The sequence below is a fragment of the Tachypleus tridentatus genome, chromosome 7, assembly GCF_004210375.1.
Source record: "Tachypleus tridentatus isolate NWPU-2018 chromosome 7, ASM421037v1, whole genome shotgun sequence".
NCBI classification, from domain to species: Eukaryota; Metazoa; Arthropoda; class Merostomata; order Xiphosura; family Limulidae; genus Tachypleus; species Tachypleus tridentatus.
Window position 1 is genome coordinate 172,194,270 of NC_134831.1, and position 23,943 is coordinate 172,218,212.

Sequence of the window (23,943 nt, forward strand, 5' to 3'; positions counted from 1 at the left end):
GAGTGGTGCGTACAGTGGATGTCAGGCAAAAATAAAAGAGAAGCAACCGTCAGCTTTGTTTCTTCACTGCAGAGCACACAAGGCTAATTTAATAATGCAACATGCAGATGTAGATTGTGAATGTGTTCAAGATTCTATCCAGTGGGTACATGAACTTGGTGTCTTGCTTCAGAGATCAGACAAATACAAGACAATCTTTGAAAATATTGTATCGTCAAACAGCCACAGTGGTCCAGTTAAAAACATCCAGCCACTGTGTCCAACACACTGGTTGTGCTGCCTATCTGCAATTACATGTGCTAATGATCACTACAGTGACATTGTTGATTCTTTGTTTGAATTAGCAAATGAAAAATCAGATGTAGCAGTGAAAGCACGAGGTCTGATGGACAGATTTGACAAAGGAAAGACAGTTTTAGGATTGTTGATGGTTTAGCATCCATTAGCTGCATTAGAGGAACTAAATCGTGCATTCCAAGCAAAATCAGCGACAGTATCAGGCATGATTGAAGCATCTGCAATGACAGTTGAGTGGTTGCAGGTATTGCAAACAGAGGAAAATTACAACAAGATATTTGATGAAGCTGAGAAAAAGGTAACTTTCCTAGATCTGGTGCCTATTGCAGCATTCAGACTCCCCAGAAGGATCACAGGTGATGGCTCAGCACACCATTCTGCAACAGCTAGAAATTACTACAGAAGCCAATACTTTGAATTTGTGGATACAGTCATAGAACATCTGACCACTAGATTCAATGCAGACAACAATGACTTGAGGCAATATCTGGCACTTGAAAACATGATCACATCTGGCAAGATTGACAACTCGGTTATAAATTTCTATCCAGAAATCTCTGCACAATGGCTCAAGTTTCAGTTGCCCATGTTCAAAGGAAAAACAAAAGCAGTATATTTGAAAGATGCAAAGGATGCTTGCTGTAAAATGCATAAAACAAGCCAGCAGATGTTTTGTGAAGTGTTTCTTCTCGTGAAAACTTTGTTTGTATGTCCAGTATCCAGCTGCGAATGTGAACACAGCTTTTCTGCATTAAGACGGTTGAAGATGTGGTTAAGATCAGCTGTGTCTCAGTGCTGCCTCAACCATGTGGCAGTTTGTCACACTCACAAAGATGAGGTCAACAAGATAAATATAGAAGAGCTTATGAAAGAATTCATACACAGATCATTACAAAGGAGGTCTACATTTGGGAACATGTAGACTAGAGGACTAAATGAATTTTACTTAAATGAAAACTATGAATAATTATATGCTACATTGTATTAATGTGTAATTTTCAAGAGTTTACAAAGGCATTTTAATTATTTGTATCAAACAACATGAACAGTTTTTCAGTAGATATAAACTTATCAAGGGTAATTACTAATTTTATTAATATTTGAAAACGTAATTCGTGCAATGAAAGTTATTAGTAACCTTGTCAAGTATAATGGGCATCTTTTATACTGTGCAGTGTGCAGGAATAAATTCATGTGGCAGTTAATTTGTCTTTACTCTATTAAGATTTTGAAAACTGTTCATAACACCTCACTTATACAAACTTACATGGAAACCTTGAAGTATCATGGCAACAAGATAACTCTGTGACTGCATGTTTTCAGCTTTCAGGTTAATGTAATCAGAGATTACCAATTTGCAAATAGAACAGTTCACATAAGTGGTTGCAAAAATCATTCCTCCCATCGGGTGTATAAAATCTACGCCCCTGCATGCACCACATACTTGTACCTGCTGTATTGTTAGCCAAGCACAACTGGAAGGTCAATGTGATAAAAATAATAAACCTATAAAATGTATAATATTACAAGATTTTACCTATTTAGACTAAATATTTTTTGTGTTATTTGTAGTCATTCTAGAACAAAAAAACATTATATTTATTTCTTAATTTTTATGGTGGTTGTGAGATTGATCAAATTGACAAACACCACATAGTAAGGGAAGAGAAAATAAGACAAAATATAAAGTCTGACTGAAAGTAAATGTATGAAACATATTAAGGAGGTTCTAGACATTACACAATTTTTGATATTTTGGGGATGAAGAACAGTTTGTTTACTTGTATAAAAAAAATCACATCTCACTTGGACAAGTGATGAAACAGATTTCATAAGTTAAAAAAAAACTAAGTAAAAATACTTCATCAAAAATCTGAATTTTTATGTGCAAAATACATGGTAACATTTATTAAAAGTCTACCAAATTTTGTGAAGATATATTTACTATCAAAAGTTATGGTGCAGATGTGTAGATGAACTCCTTTATATTATACCAAGCCCATTGTGAAAGGGTTAAAAATAATTTGGATATTCTCTTTCATGGTTTCAGAGGTGGTACAAAGGAAAGTTGAAACCTGTAGCTTGGAAAAATATTTTTTTATACTAATGTTTTGTTGAATCTTTACTGAAAGTACCAAATTTTGTGATGATGCACATACTGAATTAAAAGTTACAGTGTAAACAGTAAACCCTTAAACGGCAGCCCTCATCAGTTGATGCTGCTACCTACAACATTCCTGCTGTTTAAAGGTTAATGTGTACAAATGTGTATACAAACTCGCATATTTTATACCACGCCTGTCCTGAAAGTTTTTATTTAAAATTATGAGAGATTTTTATTGCTACTTCAGGGTCCTTGTGTTATTTATCCAGAATGCAAATTTTTATTCATTGCATATTGGAACACTTTATTTTTCCTTTATTTTTTTCACTTTTTCTCAGTATATTAGTTGTACCTTTTATCAAGACTTTCAAACAGTTATTTTTTTTATCATCTAGGTGGACAAGTTACATTTCTGTCGAGACACAAAAATAGTTTTTATTGTCTTAGTGTCTTGGTTTATCATAAGACTGGAAGTTTTTTGTTTTCTCAGTGTCTTCATTTTATTTTTATCAAGACATTAATGATAATTCTTGATAAAGGTAAAACTAAATTTTTAAGACACTATACTCAGTATCTCCTTTGGTTTTTAAAATATTTTTATTTGAACAAGTAGTCTATGCACACAGATCAGTTTGGCACATTTTTATAATAAGAAATTGTCATCAGAAAACCATTAATTCAAGCTTATTACAAGGAAAATAATTTACAAACCACCCATTTGGTTGTTTGTAATGGTTTTACTGATTATGAAAGTATTGTAGCTTTTTATTGTTAATTTACTCTCTTTGTATTTGAATTTTACACTATAAGGTGTTCAAAGAACATTTTTTAAGAATAAAATAAATATAAGTGATATTGTAAGAGCAAGTTTCCTTAACAGTGATGTTTTGCTGGTATGTTAAAATTTCAAGTATTACTGCAGTTACTGAAAAATTCTATTAAAATACTTTTTAGGATTGCAAAAACTAAAATGTTCTTGAATAATTTTTCTTTTTCTATTTCCAATATGTTTCTCTTTATTACAGATAATTGAATCCCAAAATCTAATCGAGATCCTTTCAACTACAAATGGGAAATTGAATGTTAATAAAATGATTTCTGCAATAACCTCCCTTTGTGCACCTCCAGTATTCCCGAGGACAGTATTGGTTAAGCATATTCAGGTGAGATTTAATACAACTGTGTGATCAACACCTGTGATAACTTGTGAAAGAGTAGCATGCATGTGTTTGTGTGTGTGTTTAACAGTTCACAATTTGGAAGATTATTTTAGATTGTCTTCACAAAAATTATTCAGTTGGTAAAGTAAAAGTTGTATTAAAGCTACCAGGTTTAACAATAGTTTGCAACCAAGCCATTTTTAACGTAATTTATGTGTGACCACATAATCAGTGGTTGGTGGCCCAATGAAAGTATGAATTTCTAGACATAGCAAAGTGATGTCTAGATCAATACCACTACATATAAAACATTAGCCTTAATTTGTTTCTTGTTGCTTGGGAAATGTGAGTAGTGGCCTGTAAAAGGGCTGGAAAATAAAAAGTCTTTAAAATGTATTCATTGTTTTTACTTACAAAAAATAAATGTTTGAAATTGCTGTTTGTGGCAAAATTATCCTAATCATGTCAAACATTCTCATAATTAAATATTATTTTATACTGTTTTTCTTTAGGTAAGGGTTGCTTAATTTTTTCTCTACATAATTAGCAATTTTAGGGTGAATATTTTTAAATTGTTTGATACATAATTTAAATTTTTTTGAGGGGCTTAGTATGTATTCTGTGTTTTGGTTTTTGAGTTGATGTAGTCTCTTATAATATGCTTCTTTTCTTTTTCTCATCAGGAAAGACATTTTTGGATTAGGCATGAGATACTAGGCATTGTTTTGATAAATTTGACAAAGATGGAAAATGCCTTGACTTGTATTCAATCAGGCAGTTTAGAGACATTTTACTCACAGGCAGATTTGAACAAGTTTGAGCTACTGCTGAGAAAGAGTTTTCACCAGGTGATACACTTTATATTATGCACTTATGCCATAGAAGTCTGAAGTAAAACGTTTCTACATAAACTCTCAGTATCTACGTATATTTGGCCAACAGAGTGCTAGTTAATTTTAATTTCATGTGATAATACAAATTGATAGATTATATCATGAAAAGTATTTAAAACATTATTGTTATGATAATCTGTTATTATATCAAAATAGAGTATGAGGGGTGTGAAAAAAATCTGAGATAACATAATTTTTATAGCAATTTTAGGCCTATGAGTGTCTAATGCTTTGTAAAGTTTTAACATTTAAGCCAATACTATTAATTACATAATGTTATTGTTTTGTCAAAAATCGTAGAATCAGTGTTGTATCAAAGCCTATGGATCAGTAGTTTATTAGAAATCTAGGGACCAGTACTTTAATACAATTCAAGGGTCAGTGTTTTATCAGAAGTCTAGGGACCAGTACTTTATCAGAATTTAGGGTCTTTGTGTTTCCAGAAGTTTAAGGACCAGTTTTTATCAGAGTTGCAATTTTAGCGGACAGCATCATAAGCACAAGTACTAATATTTAGATTTTGAAGAGATGGCCATTTAGAACTTAGAAAAGTACAATTGTGATTTTATTTATTTTTTTGTAATTTGATTTTATCAGATATTAAGGTTTAGGTTAGTCAGGGAAGAAGTTGTAAATAAATGGCATTTTAACATTTATATTTTATAGATTTTCATGAAGATTCTTTTTGCATTTATTGGCTCCATGTTTCTTGAAATGCATTAGGTGTTTTATAAATCTTCCACAGAGATATTTATGCAATTTAGTGGGTTGAGTATTACTTTTCACAAATTTAAGTTTTGGATGAGAACTTTTAGTCTTGCTCACTCATTCATTGAACTTGTTCCTCAATTATGCAAAATTATACATAGCTTTTCTCTCCATTAAAATACTTTTATTTGGATGTTAAAGTAATTCACAATGATGAAAAATCCAGTTGAAGTAAAAATGTATTTATAAGATGGCTGGTATGGGTATTAAACCTTTAATTAAAATAAAACTTGCTGATGACCTAAGAAGACCAAGTTGTTGTTCTGTACTTTTAATTACAGTTATAATACCCATACCTGGACCTGGCATGGCCAGGTGGGTTCAGACATTTGACTCATAATCTGTAGTGTCACATATATCCTAGATTATATTAGGTTCGAATCCCCATCGCACCAAACATGCTTGCCCTTTCAGTTGTGGAGGCATTATAATGTGACAGTTAATCCCACTATTCATTGGTAAAAGGAGTAGCCCAAGAGTAGGCGGTGGGTGTTGATGGCTAGCTGCCCTCTCTCTTGTCTTACACTGTTAAATTAGGGACGGCTAGCTCAGATAGCCCTTGAGTAGCTTTATGTGAAATTCAAAATCAAACAAAGAAAATACCCATACCAGCCATATTATGAATATGCTTTTATTTGCTAGCTTTTGACCCTCTTATCAGAGCCTTGATTGGGCAACAGCTATGTCCTCCAATTAATTGTTTGTTAATAGTTCTTAAAATCATTTTACAAAGAAAATAAGTTACATAAGTTATTTTACTAGCACTAAATAGTTTTTTGTAAAGAACTCTGCACATGGATTACCTAATTTTATTACTTTAATAACTGCAACTCATTTATGACAAAGAGAATGTACAGCTATTTTAAGAATCAAGCACAATCCATTAGAAAGGTTAGTGTTGGAAATCTGGACAATAAATGAACAATAAAGTGTATAGGACAGTGTATAGTTTGGTAAATGGAATTTATATGACTTTTTATTTGGAGAGCAGGGGGACAAAAGGAAAGCAAAGATTTTTTATTTGAATGACAAAAAACAACACTTTCATAGAGAATCTAAATCTCAGTTGAAGGGGCTGATTTTGGGGGGAAAAGCTCTAATGGGGAAGAGCTTTGTTTAAAATTCTGTTATTATAACTAGCTCTTTATTCAACTAGGTCCTTCCAGACATTTCTGTAATCCAGACATGCTTGGAAGAAGTAATAACCAGTGGTTTGTCTGCCTCAGTTACTGAAGATGTTGCCGTAATCAATGGTATTTTTCTCTTTTTGTGATTTGTCTGCTACATGATATTTTTTAATTTTCTGTAATAATCACAACTCTTAAAACCAACAGAAGTATTGAAGTTTTACAGATATGGTGTTGAAAGTTATTGGTCTTTGCTTTATCTTTGTTACTTGTATACCTTTTGTATCATTGTGATTTAATAATAGGAAATGAAATCAAATAAAAAATGACTAAACAATTCAAGACTGTATGTACTTGGTAACGAGAAAGGAATTATGTACTCGTAATGAGAAGGAAAGGTACTTGTATTAAATGAAAACTTTGTACTTGAACGTTCCATTTTGTACAGAATTATCATAGCTTCTTCTTTACACCTTCATGTGTGCATTAGTACTTTGTTTAAATATTGTTTAATTTTTTTATTAACCCAAGTTAAATAATAGGTGTTCAAATGTTAAGCCTACGTCATAAGGTTATTGATTATACATTTTCTGTTCCCCAGTTTTTTGTGAGTTCTTTATGAGTCTTATAAGACAGAAGCAAATTGTAAATAGAATAAAAAATATTTTAGCAATTTAAGAGTTAAATTTCTTTTTGTTTTTTACAGTAATAAATATCAATTTTCAATCAAAGCAAGCTTACTTTCTTAGAACCAGATTAAAAATCAGTCAGTACAACTTCTGTATTGGCCTCATTTAATTGAGAAGCACCCAAAGTGTTACTGATACCATGTGTTTTGGCTTATTAATAAGTCAATATGATGTAATACTGTAAATCTGTGATATGCTTTGTTTCCAGGTGGTTAATTTTTGTGTGTTGTTTAGCAGTCAAAAGTCAAATTGATGCCTTTTTCTAAGTGTTACTGATAGGTTATGCAAGGTTTGCACGAGTTCTTGAAATCCTGAAAATCCATGAGAAAATGGTTGTTTTTAACTCCTGATTCTGGAAGAAAACTGAAATTTCTGTTTAATTAAATTTTTCCTTGTGAAGGAATTGGCTTAGCTATAAAAGATTATATAAATAACAATATTTGAATGTTTAAATGAAATTGTTTATACATTAAGTATATGTTATGCCTCATAACATTACAATTTACAATTTTAGTTGACAGGCATGTGTGATGAGACCCAGAACTGTTGTAGATTCTGTTGACAGACACATTTTATGAAACCCCAGACTGTTGCTATTGGCAGGAATGTTTAACAAGACACAAGACTGTTGCAATTTCTATTAACAAGCATGTTTTATGAGACTATAGACTGTTACAGCTTCTGTTGGCAAGCGTGTTTGATAAATGAGTAGTAGTGGGATTTGAAATTCCTGGAAATGTTAATATAGTTTCTGGATATTCCTGGAATATTCATTTATAAATTTTATTAGAACACTGTTATAAACACAAAGTTTAACATTGATTTGTTTTTTAGATATTAAACAGTGTGAGAAATTTTTTAAGGATTTAAACATATTAGTTATATTAATGGTAGTTTCCAATTTAAGTTTTTTATGGTTTGCAACTGTGTTGTAAAACCTAAATTTTGTAGTAAACAGTTATTAAAACTTACAGATATCGAAAGTAAACATTCTTGCCACTATTTTTTATTTTTAGAGTATAGACCTCCATCCATCGCACAACATTTAAATAGGATATTAGAAGTTCTTATTGGTTATCGAACTGTGTTTCCCCATCAGGAGATTGAACTGAAACTAGACTCATTTTTGGCAGGTGTAAAAAAACATTCACAAAATATGACTTCAGAAGATTTAGCCTTAGTGCAGTTACAAGCTTTAAATCTAGTTTCTACATGTACTCAGAGTTTGTGTATCTTAGAAGAGGTAAGACATCATGCAGTTAGTTTTCTCATTAAAAGTTTCTGGAGAGGTTCCTAGACTTTTATCTTTTAAACTTTCTTGTTAATAATTTATTGTTGTACAAAAGGTAATTTGTCATTTTGTGTATGGGTATGTGTGTGGTTTTGTTTATACAGTTGTTTTTTATATTAATGTATTAAAGCCATTTTGCTATACAAATAGGTTAACTGTGAATATTTTCTTTTTTTCTCAGACTTACAGATGTTAGTTATTATTGTACATGGTCTAATTTACTTCAACAGAGCATATAACACAAATATTGCCCTGTAATTATTAATTTCAACACATCCCTCAAGAGCTAAGGGGTGTATTTACACCACAGCTTGTTTGAATATGAGAAACTTAACATCTGAACAATTATAGGTAAAAAAAACCAAAAAACAATCAAAACTATTACTTCTCTACAAACATGAGGTCCATAAATGTGTATGAGGAAATTGAAACAATGTCATTGTGTAATAGAAGAATGTCCATTTAAGAGTTCTGAAAACCTGTCAACTTTTAATTTTCTTTTTATATAAAATCTTTTGAAGCTAAATACTTTTCAACCAATAGTGGATAAAATGGGATTTTTAATAACTTGAGGATTTTGCAAATATATGGCTGGATATGTCTTGAAAGTTTGAAGGTTTTTTTTTGTTTTGTTTTTTTATTTTGAAAAATTTTTCGTTTTCATAAAAGTTATGTTGTTGAAATTAGTAATTATGTGTTGTTTTGGAATATTTTTCCAGTTTTTTTTTGGGTTTTTTTTACAAAAACTACTAAATAATGTCTTGATTAAAAAAATGTGTAAAGTTACTATCTGGTAGCTCAGAACTGGCCTGGCATGGCCATATGGTTAAGGTGCTTGACTTGTAAATTGAGGGTCATGGGTTCAAATCCCTGTCACACCAAATGTGCTTGCCCTTTCAGCTGTGGGAGCATTATAATGTGATGGTCAATCCCACTATTCGTTGGTAAAAGAGTAGCTCAAGAGTTGGTGGTGGTTGGCGATGACTAGCTGCTTTCCCTGTAGTCTTACACTGCTTAATTATGGCCAGCTAGTGCAAATAGCCCTCAGGTAGTTATGGTCAAAATTCAAAAACAAACAAAGCTCAGAATTCTTTTGACATTAAAAAGTAAGTTTTGAGACTAGTAGCAGACACAACACAGATAGCCCATTGTGTAGCTTTATACTTAAGACTAAAGAAGATTTTTAAATATTATAATTGGTTCCTTGTTAGAATGTAGGTGTATCATGTAAAAAAAATGTGTATTCTGTTTGAGCTTTTTGTTTTTCTTAAGGGAAATTTGGACTCTCCAATCATTCTCCTGTTGGATGTTTTTCAGTCAACGAAAGATAGTGACCTTAAAAGGTCAGCCAAATCCATCATTGTTTCTGTAAGTCAGATTCTCTTATTCTGTAGAAGGTAAATGTTATAATTAATTAAATTACTTTTTATATTCAATTGTATACTTCATCTAGCAGATACGAGCTATCTGGTCTTTGTGTTGGTTAACTTGTTTGGGTATTTTCTTAAAAATTAAAGTAATAACCAAATGTTTGTAATATATTGAACAAAAAATGTATTCTCAAAGCCAGCAAGGCATGGTTTGTTTGTATGTGATGGAACATTGAAAACATTTGTTAAATTTGAAATATCTTTAAAAATTGTGCTTTCAAAACACTCAGCCAATTTTGAAGCATTATTAAACATACAGACTTCACTCATAAATGTATTTCATGAATGAAATGATTTGTTATATATATATTTGTTTTTTTAACTATTAAAGTTGCAAACAAATTTTTCATAACATTAACATGCACTTTTCACAGATCTTGATAAAAACTGGATTATTTGATGGATGTGAGTGGGAGTTGGATATCTGGTTGGAAAATATGATTCAGATACAAGAAACAAGCCACACCAAAGTATCTGAATTCTTTGAAGCAAGTGTGAAAGAAATGCTTTCTAAGTCAAACTATTATATGGATATGATTTTGGAAAGTTCTATGGAATCTGTGAGTGATTGTGTGCAGAAAACAAGATCCATAGTCGATTTAGAAGGTATAGTTTTTTTTCATAAAAAAAACGTAGAAATTAACCCTACTGAAGGTGGGTTTATCCTGAATGATGCATTTCTCTTTTCTTAACCTTTAAGACTAATTTTTGTGGTTGATTTTAAAATCACAGTTTTTAAATTATATTAGCTGTTCAACCTAAAAATCAAGCCTACTAAAGGTAGATTTACACTAAACAACATGTTATATAACCTAAAAACTAAGTCTACAAACATATTTTTACTAAACAACAGCAGGTTGTATGACTTAGAAACTAAGCCTATTAAATGTAGATTTACACTAAACAACAGCATGCCCTACTACTTTAAAACTAAGCCTACTAAAGGTAGGTTTACACTACATAACAGCATGCTATACAACTTAGGAAATAAGACTACCAAAGGTAAGTTTATACTGTAACACATTATACTGTTTTCTTGTTATTAGACCCAGGACAGCTGTGAAAATTTGATTCTTTTCATGTTTGTTTGGTTAAAGAATAATCATGCTGGTAAAATATTTTTGTCCTCACCATATTAAGTGTAACAAGTCCATCACCTTTCACTGAAATGACCAAAACTCAGTGTAGATATCTTGATATTGTTGATTTTTGTATTCATTATTTGATTAATTGGACTACACAGTTGTTTATTTTGATCAGAAAATAATGACAGTTAATTTATTGGTCTTTACTGATGCTGTTTTTTTACAACCCACTCCAAGATCAAGAAGGCCTACTTCCTGTTTATGCATGTCTTTGTATTTATGAGTAAGCAAATACATTAACTAACTGCTGGCTTGGGTGATGCCAGGTTAAATGAGTTCAGTTAGGTACTGTAGTGACCATGAAGAGTATGTTAGGAGACTTCAGTAATGTCACATTAAACTAGCCAAATTAATTATTTTGCTTGTTATATGTCCTGATTTGTGTATATCACTTGTTGTGATCAGAAGTTATGGTAATTTATTGATCACCTATATTTCTCTTTCTATTTAATTGGATAAGACAGTGATTTACAGTAGTAGGAAAAGGACCTCAAAGAATCCCCCTCACACACATACAATTAGAATGAATGACTCTGATACACTAATTTAATCTTTAGGGAACATTAAGTTGCACTTAAACTCGCTCTTTTTTCTGTATTAATTATATGAGTGACATACTGTTGAGATACATAACTATGGAATTCTAATAAAAAAAAACTAAAACTATATTATAGTTTCTAACCAATTAATTTGATGTTTGAGGTGTTTTTCCATTTAATCTGTGTATGCAAATAACATTTTATTACTTGATAATTGTATATAGTATTTGATTTTGTTAAAAGTGGATAAATGTATCAACTAATTAATGTTTCATTTGGTGGTTTTGCAACTGACCAAATTGAAGAGCAAAAATATATTAGGTAGTAGAGATTAAACTTTGACATTTTTATGTCTGTGTATGTACAAACACATATATTGGCTCCTCGTAGTTGCATGTCTTTAGGTTTTTAATGTAGCTTAAGTCTAAATCCTGTGTGGGTTATCGAGACCGAGTGATGTTGATTTGAATCAATGTAGTTTTTCAGCACCCCTCCATTTTTAAAAGGAAATATACATTGCTGGTAAGAAAGCTAAAGCTTAACTTATTGAAAATATCTGTATTCATACTTATGATATCATCATCAGTTTATAGTTTGTTGTACAGATATATTAATGTAAGGACTAGGCCCTTTTTTTAATCATTAAATTATTTGATAATTTGTTTTCAGTCCATTTATGATTGAATTTAAACATAAACTAACTCAGCTGTTCAGATAAGTTTTGAATTACCAGTTCAAAGTCACTGACCTCTGTCTACTCTGATAACTTCTATAGCTAAAAAATCTCTTATGGTATAATTTCTAGGTTTATAAAGATGAAGATTTTGTAATTTAAGAGTTTATTTAAATGTTTGTAGAAATAGTATTTCTTACAAATTGTTTCAGATCTTTTGAGGAAGATTAGAAGTAAGAAAGAGTGTAAAACTGGAAAGAACGGGGAGCTTGATGAACAAATAGAACCACACTTGTAAGTATTAAACTTTATTATAAGTTAATTACTAAATGTATTAATTGTATGGAATGAATCCATTGTGAATCTGAGCTTTAATGTTTTACACCTTATTAATTTGTTAGTTATTTGTGAAAGTAAAGGGACATAATAGAGTTTGAGGTTGTCATATTTTGTTGTTGATAAAATATACTGTTGTTGATGGAGTCTTATTCTCTTGATGATAAAATACACTGTTGTTGTTGATGGAGTCGTATTCTCTTGTTGATAAAATATACTGTTGTTTTTCATGGAGTTTTAATCCATAATTTCATTCTTGTTGGTGGAGTCTCACTCTGTTGGTGATGAAATCGTACTCAGTAGTTGTTGTTGTTATTATTATTATGTATTATATATAAATATGTATATATATATATATAATAATAATAAAGTGCTATCATAAGAATAGATAGTACACAATTTCATTATTATAAAATTGACTGCTTATTAAATAACAGTAAATTTGATTCTGTGTTAGACAGATCAGTAAACAGCTCAGTTACTGAGATTTTTTATCTGTTGAGTTCATGCTCTCTTTTTGGTCTTCAAAACCATTTTTGAAGTTGGATTTATAAGTATTAAATATTTTGCCACCCACTAGTGCAGTGGTAAGTCTATGGATTTACAGTGCTAAAATCAGCGGTTCGATTCCCCTTGGTGGGCTCAGCAGATGACCTGAGGTGGCTTTGCTATGAAAAACACAAACACACACATTAAATATTTAGCAATAATTTTGTCCATCTTAAAAATATTGTCAGAATTGTAAAGACGTTAAAGTACAAAGTTTAGTAAATATATTAAAGTTGTTTTTGACTTTAACTTGACCAACTGAAACTGTATTACCAAGGAAATTATACAAGTAACATGAAAAAGAAGTGTTAAATTAATTTTTTTAACTGAAAACTTAAGTACAAAATAAATATCATAATTGTGACTTTTTTTGTAAATATTAAATAATTTTTTTATATCCATAAATTCACCTTTTTAAAAATAATTCGGTCTTATGACATCTCTCCCAACCATCTGTTGTTATATAATGAGCAAAAATATGCATTGATTTCATGTTAGACAATTATGAGAAGTATATATACTAATTTATATTGAACGTTTTTTCCAGTATGCCTTTTAGTGTGTTAGTTCCTGCATCTTTGAATGTTTTTGAAGAGTGTGATGAAGTGGACGAAAGTAAGTTTCCTAATGTATTTTATTATTTATTATATATTTATTATCATTGAATTAGTAGTGGGTAGTTTTAACTACATAGAAACCTAAAATAAGAATAATAAACATGGAATGGTCACAAAAGGTTGTCTGGTTGATATAACAGTAAGTTGTATGTTACTGAAAAACTTTTGATGATTTTAAGAAATCAATTTTGGAGGGTAGTTAGTATTCTTTCTTTTTTTAGCCCTTTTTCCCTTAAAACCTGAATCACTAAAGTTTGTATATTTTTGTGAAATTGCTCTTGCTTTAAAGGATTCAGTGACTATTTTCTTTTGGAAGTTGTAGGAGAGAAACAAATTATAATTTTCCTTTTTCCAGCGATTGCACAGTTCTTAATTAGTGTCAGTAAGGACATCCTCTTCAATCAGTGTCGACCAGAAACATTGACCATTATTCTGTCCAGATCTAAAAAACTGTTACTTCATGATATCCTAGAATATGTAAAACTTTGGATTCCTAGAACCTTAAAGTTCAAGGTAATTCTGTGTGAATCTGGTTGGATTTTAAATTTATTAAAATGTTGATTTTTTTAGAAGAAAATGTTTGTTTACATTAGTAATTAATCAAAGATAAAGTTCAAAAGTTGTGCCCATTAAATTGAGTTCTTGATGTGAAGGTGTAGTGTTTTTTGGGTTTTTTCACCAATAACAAACTTTTATTATACAGTGATGTCATAATGTTGTAATCAGAAAGTGTGTTTTTTTTTGTAACTATAACTTTAAATTAACATTAGGTAGATTTTAAAAAAGAGTAACTTGCAAATTAATGAACCCAGTTCTAAATAGCAAATAAATTAGGGTTCCCTCACTGTTAATTATATTTTTCATCTTTTACTTTAGTAATGACTTAAAAGGTTTGATCACCTGAAAAGAATTAGGTTAGGCCTAAATACACTTAATAAAGTAAACGTTAGCAGTTATATTTGGGCAGAATTGTTTAGAACTGCCATTGAACATTCAAACCTTTAGTATTTAGTGATCATGAAAGAGAATTCTATCTCTTTCAATATTCAAATTTAACCACTGCTAATAATAATCTTTAGAAGTCTAAAAATTAATAATAATATAATCATAAGATTAAAGTTTTTTAAACACTGTAAGCTGAAATATCCTCTTTAATATTATCTCAAGTTCATCTAAATATATTTTGAGTTTTATTCTACAAAATGCAAGTACTAAAAGTGGTAAATTTCAATCAATTATTTTGTACCAAATCATATTTTTTGACATTGTGTTACAATGTTTCATTGACTGGCTTTAGATTGTTGCATGTAATTAACTTTTGCCTATTCAATTATTTGATTTCTATAAGAACATTAGAAAACTTATTGTCAAAAACCTAAATTTTATATAAAATTTTTGCAAAGGATTAAAATTATTCATTTGTTCTTAATAGTTAAGATAAGATTAGAAGTTACTTTCCTATGTACGTTTCTTCATGATTAAATTAATGTTAGAAGTTACTTCTCTATGTATGTGTTTTCATGGTTATGATAAAGTTAGAAGCTACTTCTCTGTATGTGTTTCTTCATGAATAAATCAAAGTTAGAAATTACTTTCCTATGTTTGTTTCGTTATGGTTAATATAATACCAGATGTATCTTTACAGTATGTATGTGATACAATTAACATGTTAAATTTTTATTTCATACGTGTTTAGTCGTATCTGAATAGTTCTGTGAAATATCACTTAACACATTGTAATATTAAATTTTAATGTTTTAGCTCTCATTATGCCAAAAGATGTCTAACTTAAAACTTAAGTCAGAGGGGATGATCTGTGCCAGAGATTATTTGGAAGAAATATTTTTTAGCTTCCAAAAAAAGAAAGACAACCTACCAAAAAAGGTTTCAAGGATTTTACAGAAAACTTTTAAACTGCTTTCCTCGTTGCACACAAAAGAGAAAACCAACTTGGTGACACAACTTCTGTTTTATGTTCATACCATTCTGAGTAGAAACCAAGTAAGTTTGAATACTGTAAATAAATTAAAAATGTAAGTTCTCCTGAATTAGGTCTTAATTTTGTACAAGTAAAATATTTGATTACAGATGAGAATTATATTACATTTTAAAAAACATGTTAGTATTTAGTTTATTTTTAAAAATTGTTCTTGAGATTCTCTGTTTGGACATAAAACTCAAAAGAGACAGATGAAAATTGCTTCTTGAAAAAATTTCTTGTTTAATATAAACTTCATAATTAGATTATAGTGATTTGTGGTGATTTTTTTTTACTTGGAATTAACTTCCAATTAATAATAATGTAGTACTGTATGTAGTTTTTCATAGGGTGAGTTTTATTGTTTGTTAGAATTTGTTTGACTATGAAACTAAACTGGTTTTTCCAGTTGTTTATATGAAAGAGATACAGAACTAAACACAATTCTTCACTGGTAGCAAGTTTTGTTCATAAAACAAATGTTAGTGAGAATGAAAATAAAAAAAATAACTATTTTTTTCCCTCCAGATGTTATCAACCATGTTCTTTATTCATTTGTTTGCTTTATTTGCCCTGTTGTGGTTATTTGAAATTAAAATAGGCTTGGTAATATATGAAATCTTGTCCAAATCAGGGGCAAACAATTAGGATTTTACTTTTTTAATTATGATATAAATATTTCTGGTTGTATACATTTTTAGCTATTTTAGTTAATTTATGTAATAGAGTAATAGGTAAATCCATTGATTTACTCACTAATTATAAACAAGATAATATAAACAATTACTGTAGCAATTATGAAAATTATCCAAATTATTTGTACTTGGTTGACACTTCATCATTACAAAACTGAGAAAAACAAAGACAGTTGTTTGTGTTACAAATATATTTTTTATTACTACCATGGTTTCCACAGTTCAGACATCATCGTATGTTTAACTGAAGAGATGGAAGTAGCCATAACATTCACCCCCCTTCTTTCTGAGACAAGTAGGGTGAGAAGTGAGGAGAAACTTGTGTCTAATATATTGATATTTTCTGAAAGTGTTTTCTTCACCAAAAGTTCCTAATGAAACTTCAGACCTTCAAAGTGCATCTAGTTATTATTTGCCTAACATTCTTTAGTATTGTACATGGTTCAAAGTAAAAAAAATTAAAAGTTATTGTATTTAATGTTTTTGTAATAATTCAAAATTTACCTGCTCATAAGTAATATGAACAGTAATACCTGTTGTCGTTTTTTGTTTTGTTTTTCAGAACAAAGAAGATATTGTCAAAGAAGTGACAACTTACTTTGACCTTCTGAAGGCTATTTTAGCTGACCATTTAGATTTTAAAAAATATACAAATGTGAATGAGTCTCTAAGTGGACAAGACAAACCTGAGAAAAATAGCATTGAACAATCTGAATCAAGTCCTGAAGCTAAAGAGAATGATAATTATGTTTCATTTCCAACAGCTGCATTACAACTTGTATTTGCACATCCTAAAATCATTAGTTGTTTCCTTATGTATGAAAAAGAAGCTGATGTGACTCAAGATGTAGTACAAGCTGGTGTGACTCAAGATGTAGTACAAGCTGGTGTGACTCAAGATGTAGTACAAGCTGGTGTGACTCAAGATGTAGTACAAGCTGGTGTGACTCAAGATGTAGTACAAGCTGGTGTGACTCAAGATGTAGTACAAGCTGGTGTGACTCAAGATGTAGTACAAGCTGGTGTGACTCAAGATGTAGTACAAGCTGGTGTGACTCAAGATGTAGTACAAGCTGGTGTGACTCAAGATGTAGTACAAGCTGGTGTGACTCGAGATGTAGTACAAGCTGGTGTGACTCAAGATGTAGTACAAGCTGGTGTGACTCGAGATGTAGTACAAGCTGGTGTGACTCAAGATGTAGTACAAGCTGGTGTGACTCAAGATGTAGTACACCTGATCACTACTTTTTACCTCAAATTAATAGGAAGTTTAGAAGACATTTTGATGGCTAAGCCAAACTTGTGTGGCATGATAAAACCATTTATGAATAAAGTACAGAGATTTTTAGAAGAAAATAGTGTCAAAGCTGTACATACTTTTGTGATGGAACAAGAAAAACCTTTCAACTTACAAACTCTACTGATGCCCTTTTTAAATTTTATTGACAGACCTAAAATGTACAACTTGCTGGAAGCTCTCTTCAGGAACAACAGTTTGGAAACCTTAAGAGCGATAGATCCAGAGTTTATGATCATACAAAAACTTCTACAGAAGCTCACGGTTACAGATCACAATTCCTCGGGTAGGCTTTCGTCCAGCTGTGTATCAGCATTGTTTCATCTCTATGCTACTACAAGAAGAGAGGTTGAATCGGCTCAATTAGGAAAATGCCTTTTAGATTTCCTCACTCAGTATCCACTCTACTGCACTGCTGTTGAAGAAAGCAAGTAGTCTTAATTTTTTTAGAATAAAACACAGTAATTTTTGTATACATAGGACTGTATGTGAACTGGTCCAGAAGATAGTGCTGCATGTTGGTTCGCAATATTAAAACTTATTAAATCTGAATATGATTTAGGTGTTGATCTTTTACACTAACATAAAACTGGTGAAAATTGAAAAGAAATTGTGTGCTGTTCTGGAAAAGCTAACTTCTTAAGAAACATTAATGTTCAAGACTTTTCTTAATTATCCTTACTATGATTCTTAAATAATTCAAGCATTTGTAAATGTTGTATGTCATGAAAATCCTCTGATAGATGTTAAAAAGGTGGTAATCTATTGAAATGTTCACAGAAACGAGAATAACTGTTTGATAACGAATCTTGCTACTGTAATTACTAATACTTTTAGTATTACTAACACAGTATACTATCATTTTTTAACTATTAAATATGAATTTACTCTCTTCTTTTTATTTATAGAAACACTATTATGTATAATAGAAAAATTTGATGTGGAAAGACTGAAGATTGTTGAATTTCTAGCGAGATCTTCTCCTGCCCACTTACAGATCTGTAAACATTGGCTTTCATTGCATCAAGAAGACTTGATATCAAGAGACAAAATAGCTTTTATCTATTTTATTAATCTCTGTTTTCCACCATCTTGGATTCCTGGAACTCTTGAAAAATCTCTATACCCTGTAATTACTCAGTTCTGGAGTATCATCTGTGAAAATCTCAGAGAACCTCAATTGGTCATTAAAGATAAAAACATTTTAGATTATACATCAACTCTCATATACAAATTGTCTACTAAGAAATTAATAGGTGAGTGAGTGTAACTTTTTTTTTTCTTAAGTGTTTTTTGTTTTTGTATGATTGAGTGAATTATACAAAATTCCTGTCTATTTCACATGACTAGAGATTTGAGAATTGTTGAGATGTCAAAATATATATAAGTTGTGAGATAATTTCAGTGTTATTTTTTAAACCTAATTTGTTGTGAAATTGGCTATCAGTTTATTTCAGCTATTAGAAAAACACAAGCTCAAGAAGTCTTGATAGAAATAAATGAAAACACTAATCTGAGTGATTTTGAAAGATTGACCTTTTGAAAGCACTCGAGTTATATTGTTTTCATTCATTTTATTTCAGTTTTTATTGTTACGTTTTAAGGAGAGAAGTAAAGAAACAAATCTCAAACTTGTTGATTTATGGTTGCTGGTAAACGTTTTATGATATCAAAATGTATAACAGATATTAACATACAGCCAGTAATTTATTTTTATTGTATTTATATTTGCACTCAAACTCAGTGTTTGACATGAACTGTAGTTAACTAGTTCATTAACAAAATTAAGAGAAATCCCTCTATTTCAGATTAGGAATATTTATTCTTTTTTAGCATAACATTAAGGTTTTTGACATTACCATCAAATATTAGTTGATTTAGTGTTTGTAAGAATTACCATTGAAATAACTGGATTAAATATTTTAGAAGAATTTGAAATATGTTTATCTAAATTGTCAATTCATTTTTATATTTTTTAGTGGATGTGTATAATTTTAGTTTGTTTTGCAAGTGTATACAATTTTTGAAGAATTGTCTTTAATGAATATAAACGATTGATAAAATTAAAAAGTTTTCTACACTAGCTTGTCAGTGAAGTTGCTTTCCGTTCTTTTCTGGAGACATCATTCGGCTTAAGAAAAGTGATGGAATACAAACTTTTAAAAACAGTAATGTTGGATATTAGTAAATTAATACGCACTCGATTAGACAGACTACTGTAGCAGTTGAAATAGAAATATGTAAAATTAAAATTGATTTTAATGGATGACATTACAAGGAAAGAAAATAAAACAAGTAAAAAATAAAATAAACTCTTTTTAGTGAAATGATTTCAAATTTTTTTGTATACAATTTTTGAAATTGTTACTTCTTACAGTTACTAGAAAAAGGCCTTAAACTTGAAAACGAAATGAAATCCAAAAATATAAATTAAGTGTAAAAAGAAACAGGTTTGTGTTAGATTTTTCACCCTTTTAACTAATTTTCTACAGATTCAGATATGATCCTGCAGCTGGTGGAATTTATTTATAGTGATGTAGTAGAAAATGGAAGAATACTCAGGGACGAACAAATAAAACTTGCATTATGGCTGTTCAGAAGTTGCACAGTTTTAGAGCTCAAGGTGGCACAAGTTGAGCCTGCCTTTGCTCTAACCAAAGTTCTACTGATTTCTCTAATAAAAGCCTTGAACCAGAATGCAGCTAGCAAGGAGGCACTTGTGGAGATGTTGATAGATGCTGCTGAAGAAACTGTAAAGGTAAACTCAGGATTTTTGTAAAATTCTCTGACCTTTTCCTATAGCAAAATAACTATTTATCAAAATCTAATTAACTATTTAACAAGTTGCAACACTGAAGAAGAAAGTCTTCCTCTCATCTGGTTTAATGGAATTTAGTTTTTGAAGTTTTTTATGTTCTATAATTTTACTGTATATTATATGCTATTTTAAATCAAAGGAATAATACGGTTTTACCTTTAATGTGATTATTGATTCCATGAGACCTTAAGCACAAAAAAATCTCAAATTGTTTTCTTCTTAGAACTTGCCATTAAGTTGTTTACTAGCAGTCTGTTTCTGCCTTTGTTTGTGCAGAGTACTGATGCCTACTTAGTGCAACAAGCTTGTTCCAACAAAGAAATCTGGTTTAAACTTGTTAAGGTCATACTGAAGAATTCCATGAGGTAATCAGTTTTTCTTGTTTCAAGTTTATTGCACACATAACTGAGTAGTTAGTAGTTTTGAGTATTTGAACTACTGAAGTAAACAAAGTTGAATGGTTTATATTAATAATTTTGTATATCTCAATTTGTTCTATGCCTTCTGAAAGTGTTGACAAAAATCTGTCATTGTAAAAACAAGTGATCCACACTATCGTTTTTCTTTAAGGTGGTACTATTACCATGTTAAACAATGGAATTGTAAAATCATTAATTCTTTATGTTTTTAAAAAATAAACCCAGGTAGCATCCAAGATCATTTTCTAGAGTCTGTATTTTACTTTTTCAACCTTAGGATTCTTGAATTACACTTTGTGTAATGCTATGTCTAATTGCAGTATTCAACCAAAATATATTTTGTGACTGTCATGTTCTTTTAAACCATTTCTATACAAATATTTAAAATTTACAAACCTAAAACATGGGACATTATGTTCCATCATGCTATGTTTTAAAATAATTTAAGAAGTGAATATTTTTTTGAAAATAATATAACAAATATGTTGGCATTTAATATTGACATCTTGGAATTAATGCAGTAGGCTTTTTGAGTCGTATCTAACCAGCAAAGGTCAAAGATTGCAGTGTAAAGTACAAAGTAATGTCAGTCTTAAAAAAATGCACACAGCTTTTTTTTATTAAAAATGTTTCTCTACAATATTGTGCAAAAATATTAGGACAAAGTCAGAAACTGGATTTCAGGCTACTTTCAAAAAACAATGGAAGGTAAATCACAGATGAAATATCAAAATGTTATTAATCTTTATATTTAAAAGTACAACAGAAACTCAGTGGAAGGGCTTGAGTTGAGCAAACAGTTTGTATTTTATGTAGCCTACTTTTGCTTTAATAACTGTAGACAGTGTTTCAGGCATTGTTGCAACATATTTAATCAAAATGTGCTTTAGGATTTGACTTCAAGTGTTTCTAATACACTCCAAAAAAGTTTCTTTGGAAGTAACATGTGATTTGTCAAGCATTTGATCTATCAGTTCCCAGATCTGCATCATTTGAATGACTCCAGCAGTTTTTTTTTTCTTAGCTAAGTAATTCCTCTGCAGGTTGGATGAGTGTTTGGGGTCATTATCTTCTTGGTAGTAGAATCCTTTACTAATAATATGCAAACTACTGGATATACCGTGATGGATCAGTATCTGATGGTGCTTGTACTAGTCCATTATTCCATCTATTTTGCAAATATGTCCTGTTTCCTTAGTTGGAAAACACTCCCAAACCATCACATTGCCTTCCCATACTTCTTGGATAGTGCTATGTATTGAGGTAATTATCTTTCACTTTTCTTCTGCTGGATGTAAAACTTGCACTTTAAACCAAATATTTCAAACTTGGACTCATCTATTTATAGCAGGCTTTTCCAGTCATCGGTAGTTCGGTTTGTTTCGTTTTTAGCAAATTTTGGTCTCTTGGCAATATTTGGAGATCGAAGTAAAGGTTTTTAATTGCTACATAATCAAATATTTCATTCTTATTGAGTCTTTTTGATACTGGGGATATGAACACTTTTCTGTCTTTTGGTATGTGATTGTTTATCTCATGCTTGAGAGCAGTGACAATCTCCATTTTGTCCAGATAGTTCAATGAGCAAAGATATTTAATATCAGTATAATTGAGTTTAGGTGTTCTGTCTCTTCCTTTTATATTTTCATATTTACCTGTCTTGGTCTCATGATCTGTGTTGTACTTGACAGTGTTTAGGGAACATTTCAAACTGCAGCAATTTGTCAGAAAGTCCAACATGCATCATGTGAAGCTTTTATACGAGCTTTCTGCTCTACTGACAATTCTCTACATTTTGTGGTCCGTGGAATGACTAGAAAATTTAATATATTGTGTTAAAGATTGTTTTTAATCAAACTTATTTGTGGAGTGCTATTAAATTGATTTCTTCAAGCATATTTCAGTAAAAACCATATGCTAGCTCCATCCTAGTTTCTTTCCATATAGTTAAGATACTGCAGAGCAGAACTGTTATGACATACCCTTGGTATAATGGGAATTCTAAAGAATAACTGTTCTTACCCTTTCTCATTCAACTGTTAACAGGGACCAGTATAGTAATTTACATTCTGTAACAGCATGAAAGGATTAACCACATTAAAATGACAAAATATTCTTTGGTCCTAACGCTTGTGCACATTTCTGTAAATTATCATGGTATTCTTACTTTGTAAATATTTGTATATCTTAGAAAGATTATAATTAAATAATATAAAACATTGAAATATGTTTGTTAGCATATTTTCTTTCTTGCTTTTCTTCATTATTGTGTTTATATCCATGATATGAAGTTATTCCATAGTTACTTGTGTACATGATTTAATAATATGGTTTCGGTTTTGTTGTGGGAAAGATGTGATCATGGCCTAGTTGTGAGCATGCTGGGCTTTGTACTGCACAATCACAGGTTCGAGTGACAGTCAATTCAAGTGTCAGGTTTAGGTAGTCAGACAAAGCCTTTATAGAAGTGTGTACTACTTTCCTCTCCAGTCAGTAGATCAATATTATGGATAGCTTTGTTCCCTCAGTCATGTCTGTGTATTTAATGTATTGCACATAAGATGCCATTCAGGTTGCAAGTACAAAAGCTCTCAATAGGATTATAAATTCTATGCATTCTATTGAATATACATGTTAAATATTTTATGGCATCTTTTAGACTTCATACGTTTCACAAAAGTGTATTAAAATGTGTTTGTGATCATGTGACAGCCATTCTTGTTTTTTTCTATTCATCTGAGTTTTTTGTTAGAAGAATCTTAATCAGATGATCTTTTGTCTCTCTCTCTCTTTTATTTTACTACCACATGATAGGATTGAAGACGGAAACCTAAAACTTCTAAGTCTCTTAAAAAACCTCTGTCACATCATCTATACACAGTGTTCAGAATCATTTCCATTTTCTGGCAGGGTGCTTTATGAAATGATAATTGGGCATTCCAATTTTTTAACTGTGCTGTTAGAAGAACAACCTGGTGTACTAAACCATAAAGGTAAATACTTGATATCTATATGTCTTATTTCATTGTTAGAAGATTGAATTGATTAAATTAGTATGGAATAATAGACCACAATAAAAGTGAACTGATAGATATTTGAACAGGTCTGTGATTAAGCC

The 23,943-nt window shown here is 30.5% G+C and overlaps 1 protein-coding gene across 5 annotated transcripts in view; it reads left to right on the top strand.

Moving 5' to 3' along the window:
- The window catches only part of LOC143257252 (nucleolar pre-ribosomal-associated protein 1), a 52,696-nt gene that overhangs the window by 15,563 nt on the left and 13,190 nt on the right, over positions 1 to 23,943 (top strand). For all 5 annotated transcript variants that reach the window (XM_076515674.1, XM_076515672.1, XM_076515675.1 and 2 more), the window contains 15 exons: positions 3,427 to 3,564; positions 4,245 to 4,409; positions 6,379 to 6,475; positions 8,055 to 8,281; positions 9,602 to 9,697; positions 10,134 to 10,365; positions 12,329 to 12,410; positions 13,549 to 13,616; positions 13,974 to 14,131; positions 15,380 to 15,619; positions 16,854 to 18,015; positions 18,497 to 18,844; positions 20,081 to 20,346; positions 20,683 to 20,771; positions 23,640 to 23,818. In XM_076515674.1, coding sequence (XP_076371789.1) covers positions 3,427 to 3,564; positions 4,245 to 4,409; positions 6,379 to 6,475; positions 8,055 to 8,281; positions 9,602 to 9,697; positions 10,134 to 10,365; positions 12,329 to 12,410; positions 13,549 to 13,616; positions 13,974 to 14,131; positions 15,380 to 15,619; positions 16,854 to 18,015; positions 18,497 to 18,844; positions 20,081 to 20,346; positions 20,683 to 20,771; positions 23,640 to 23,818 — 3,547 coding nt within the window. The remainder of the gene's footprint in view (positions 1 to 3,426; positions 3,565 to 4,244; positions 4,410 to 6,378; positions 6,476 to 8,054; positions 8,282 to 9,601; positions 9,698 to 10,133; positions 10,366 to 12,328; positions 12,411 to 13,548; positions 13,617 to 13,973; positions 14,132 to 15,379; positions 15,620 to 16,853; positions 18,016 to 18,496; positions 18,845 to 20,080; positions 20,347 to 20,682; positions 20,772 to 23,639; positions 23,819 to 23,943) is intronic.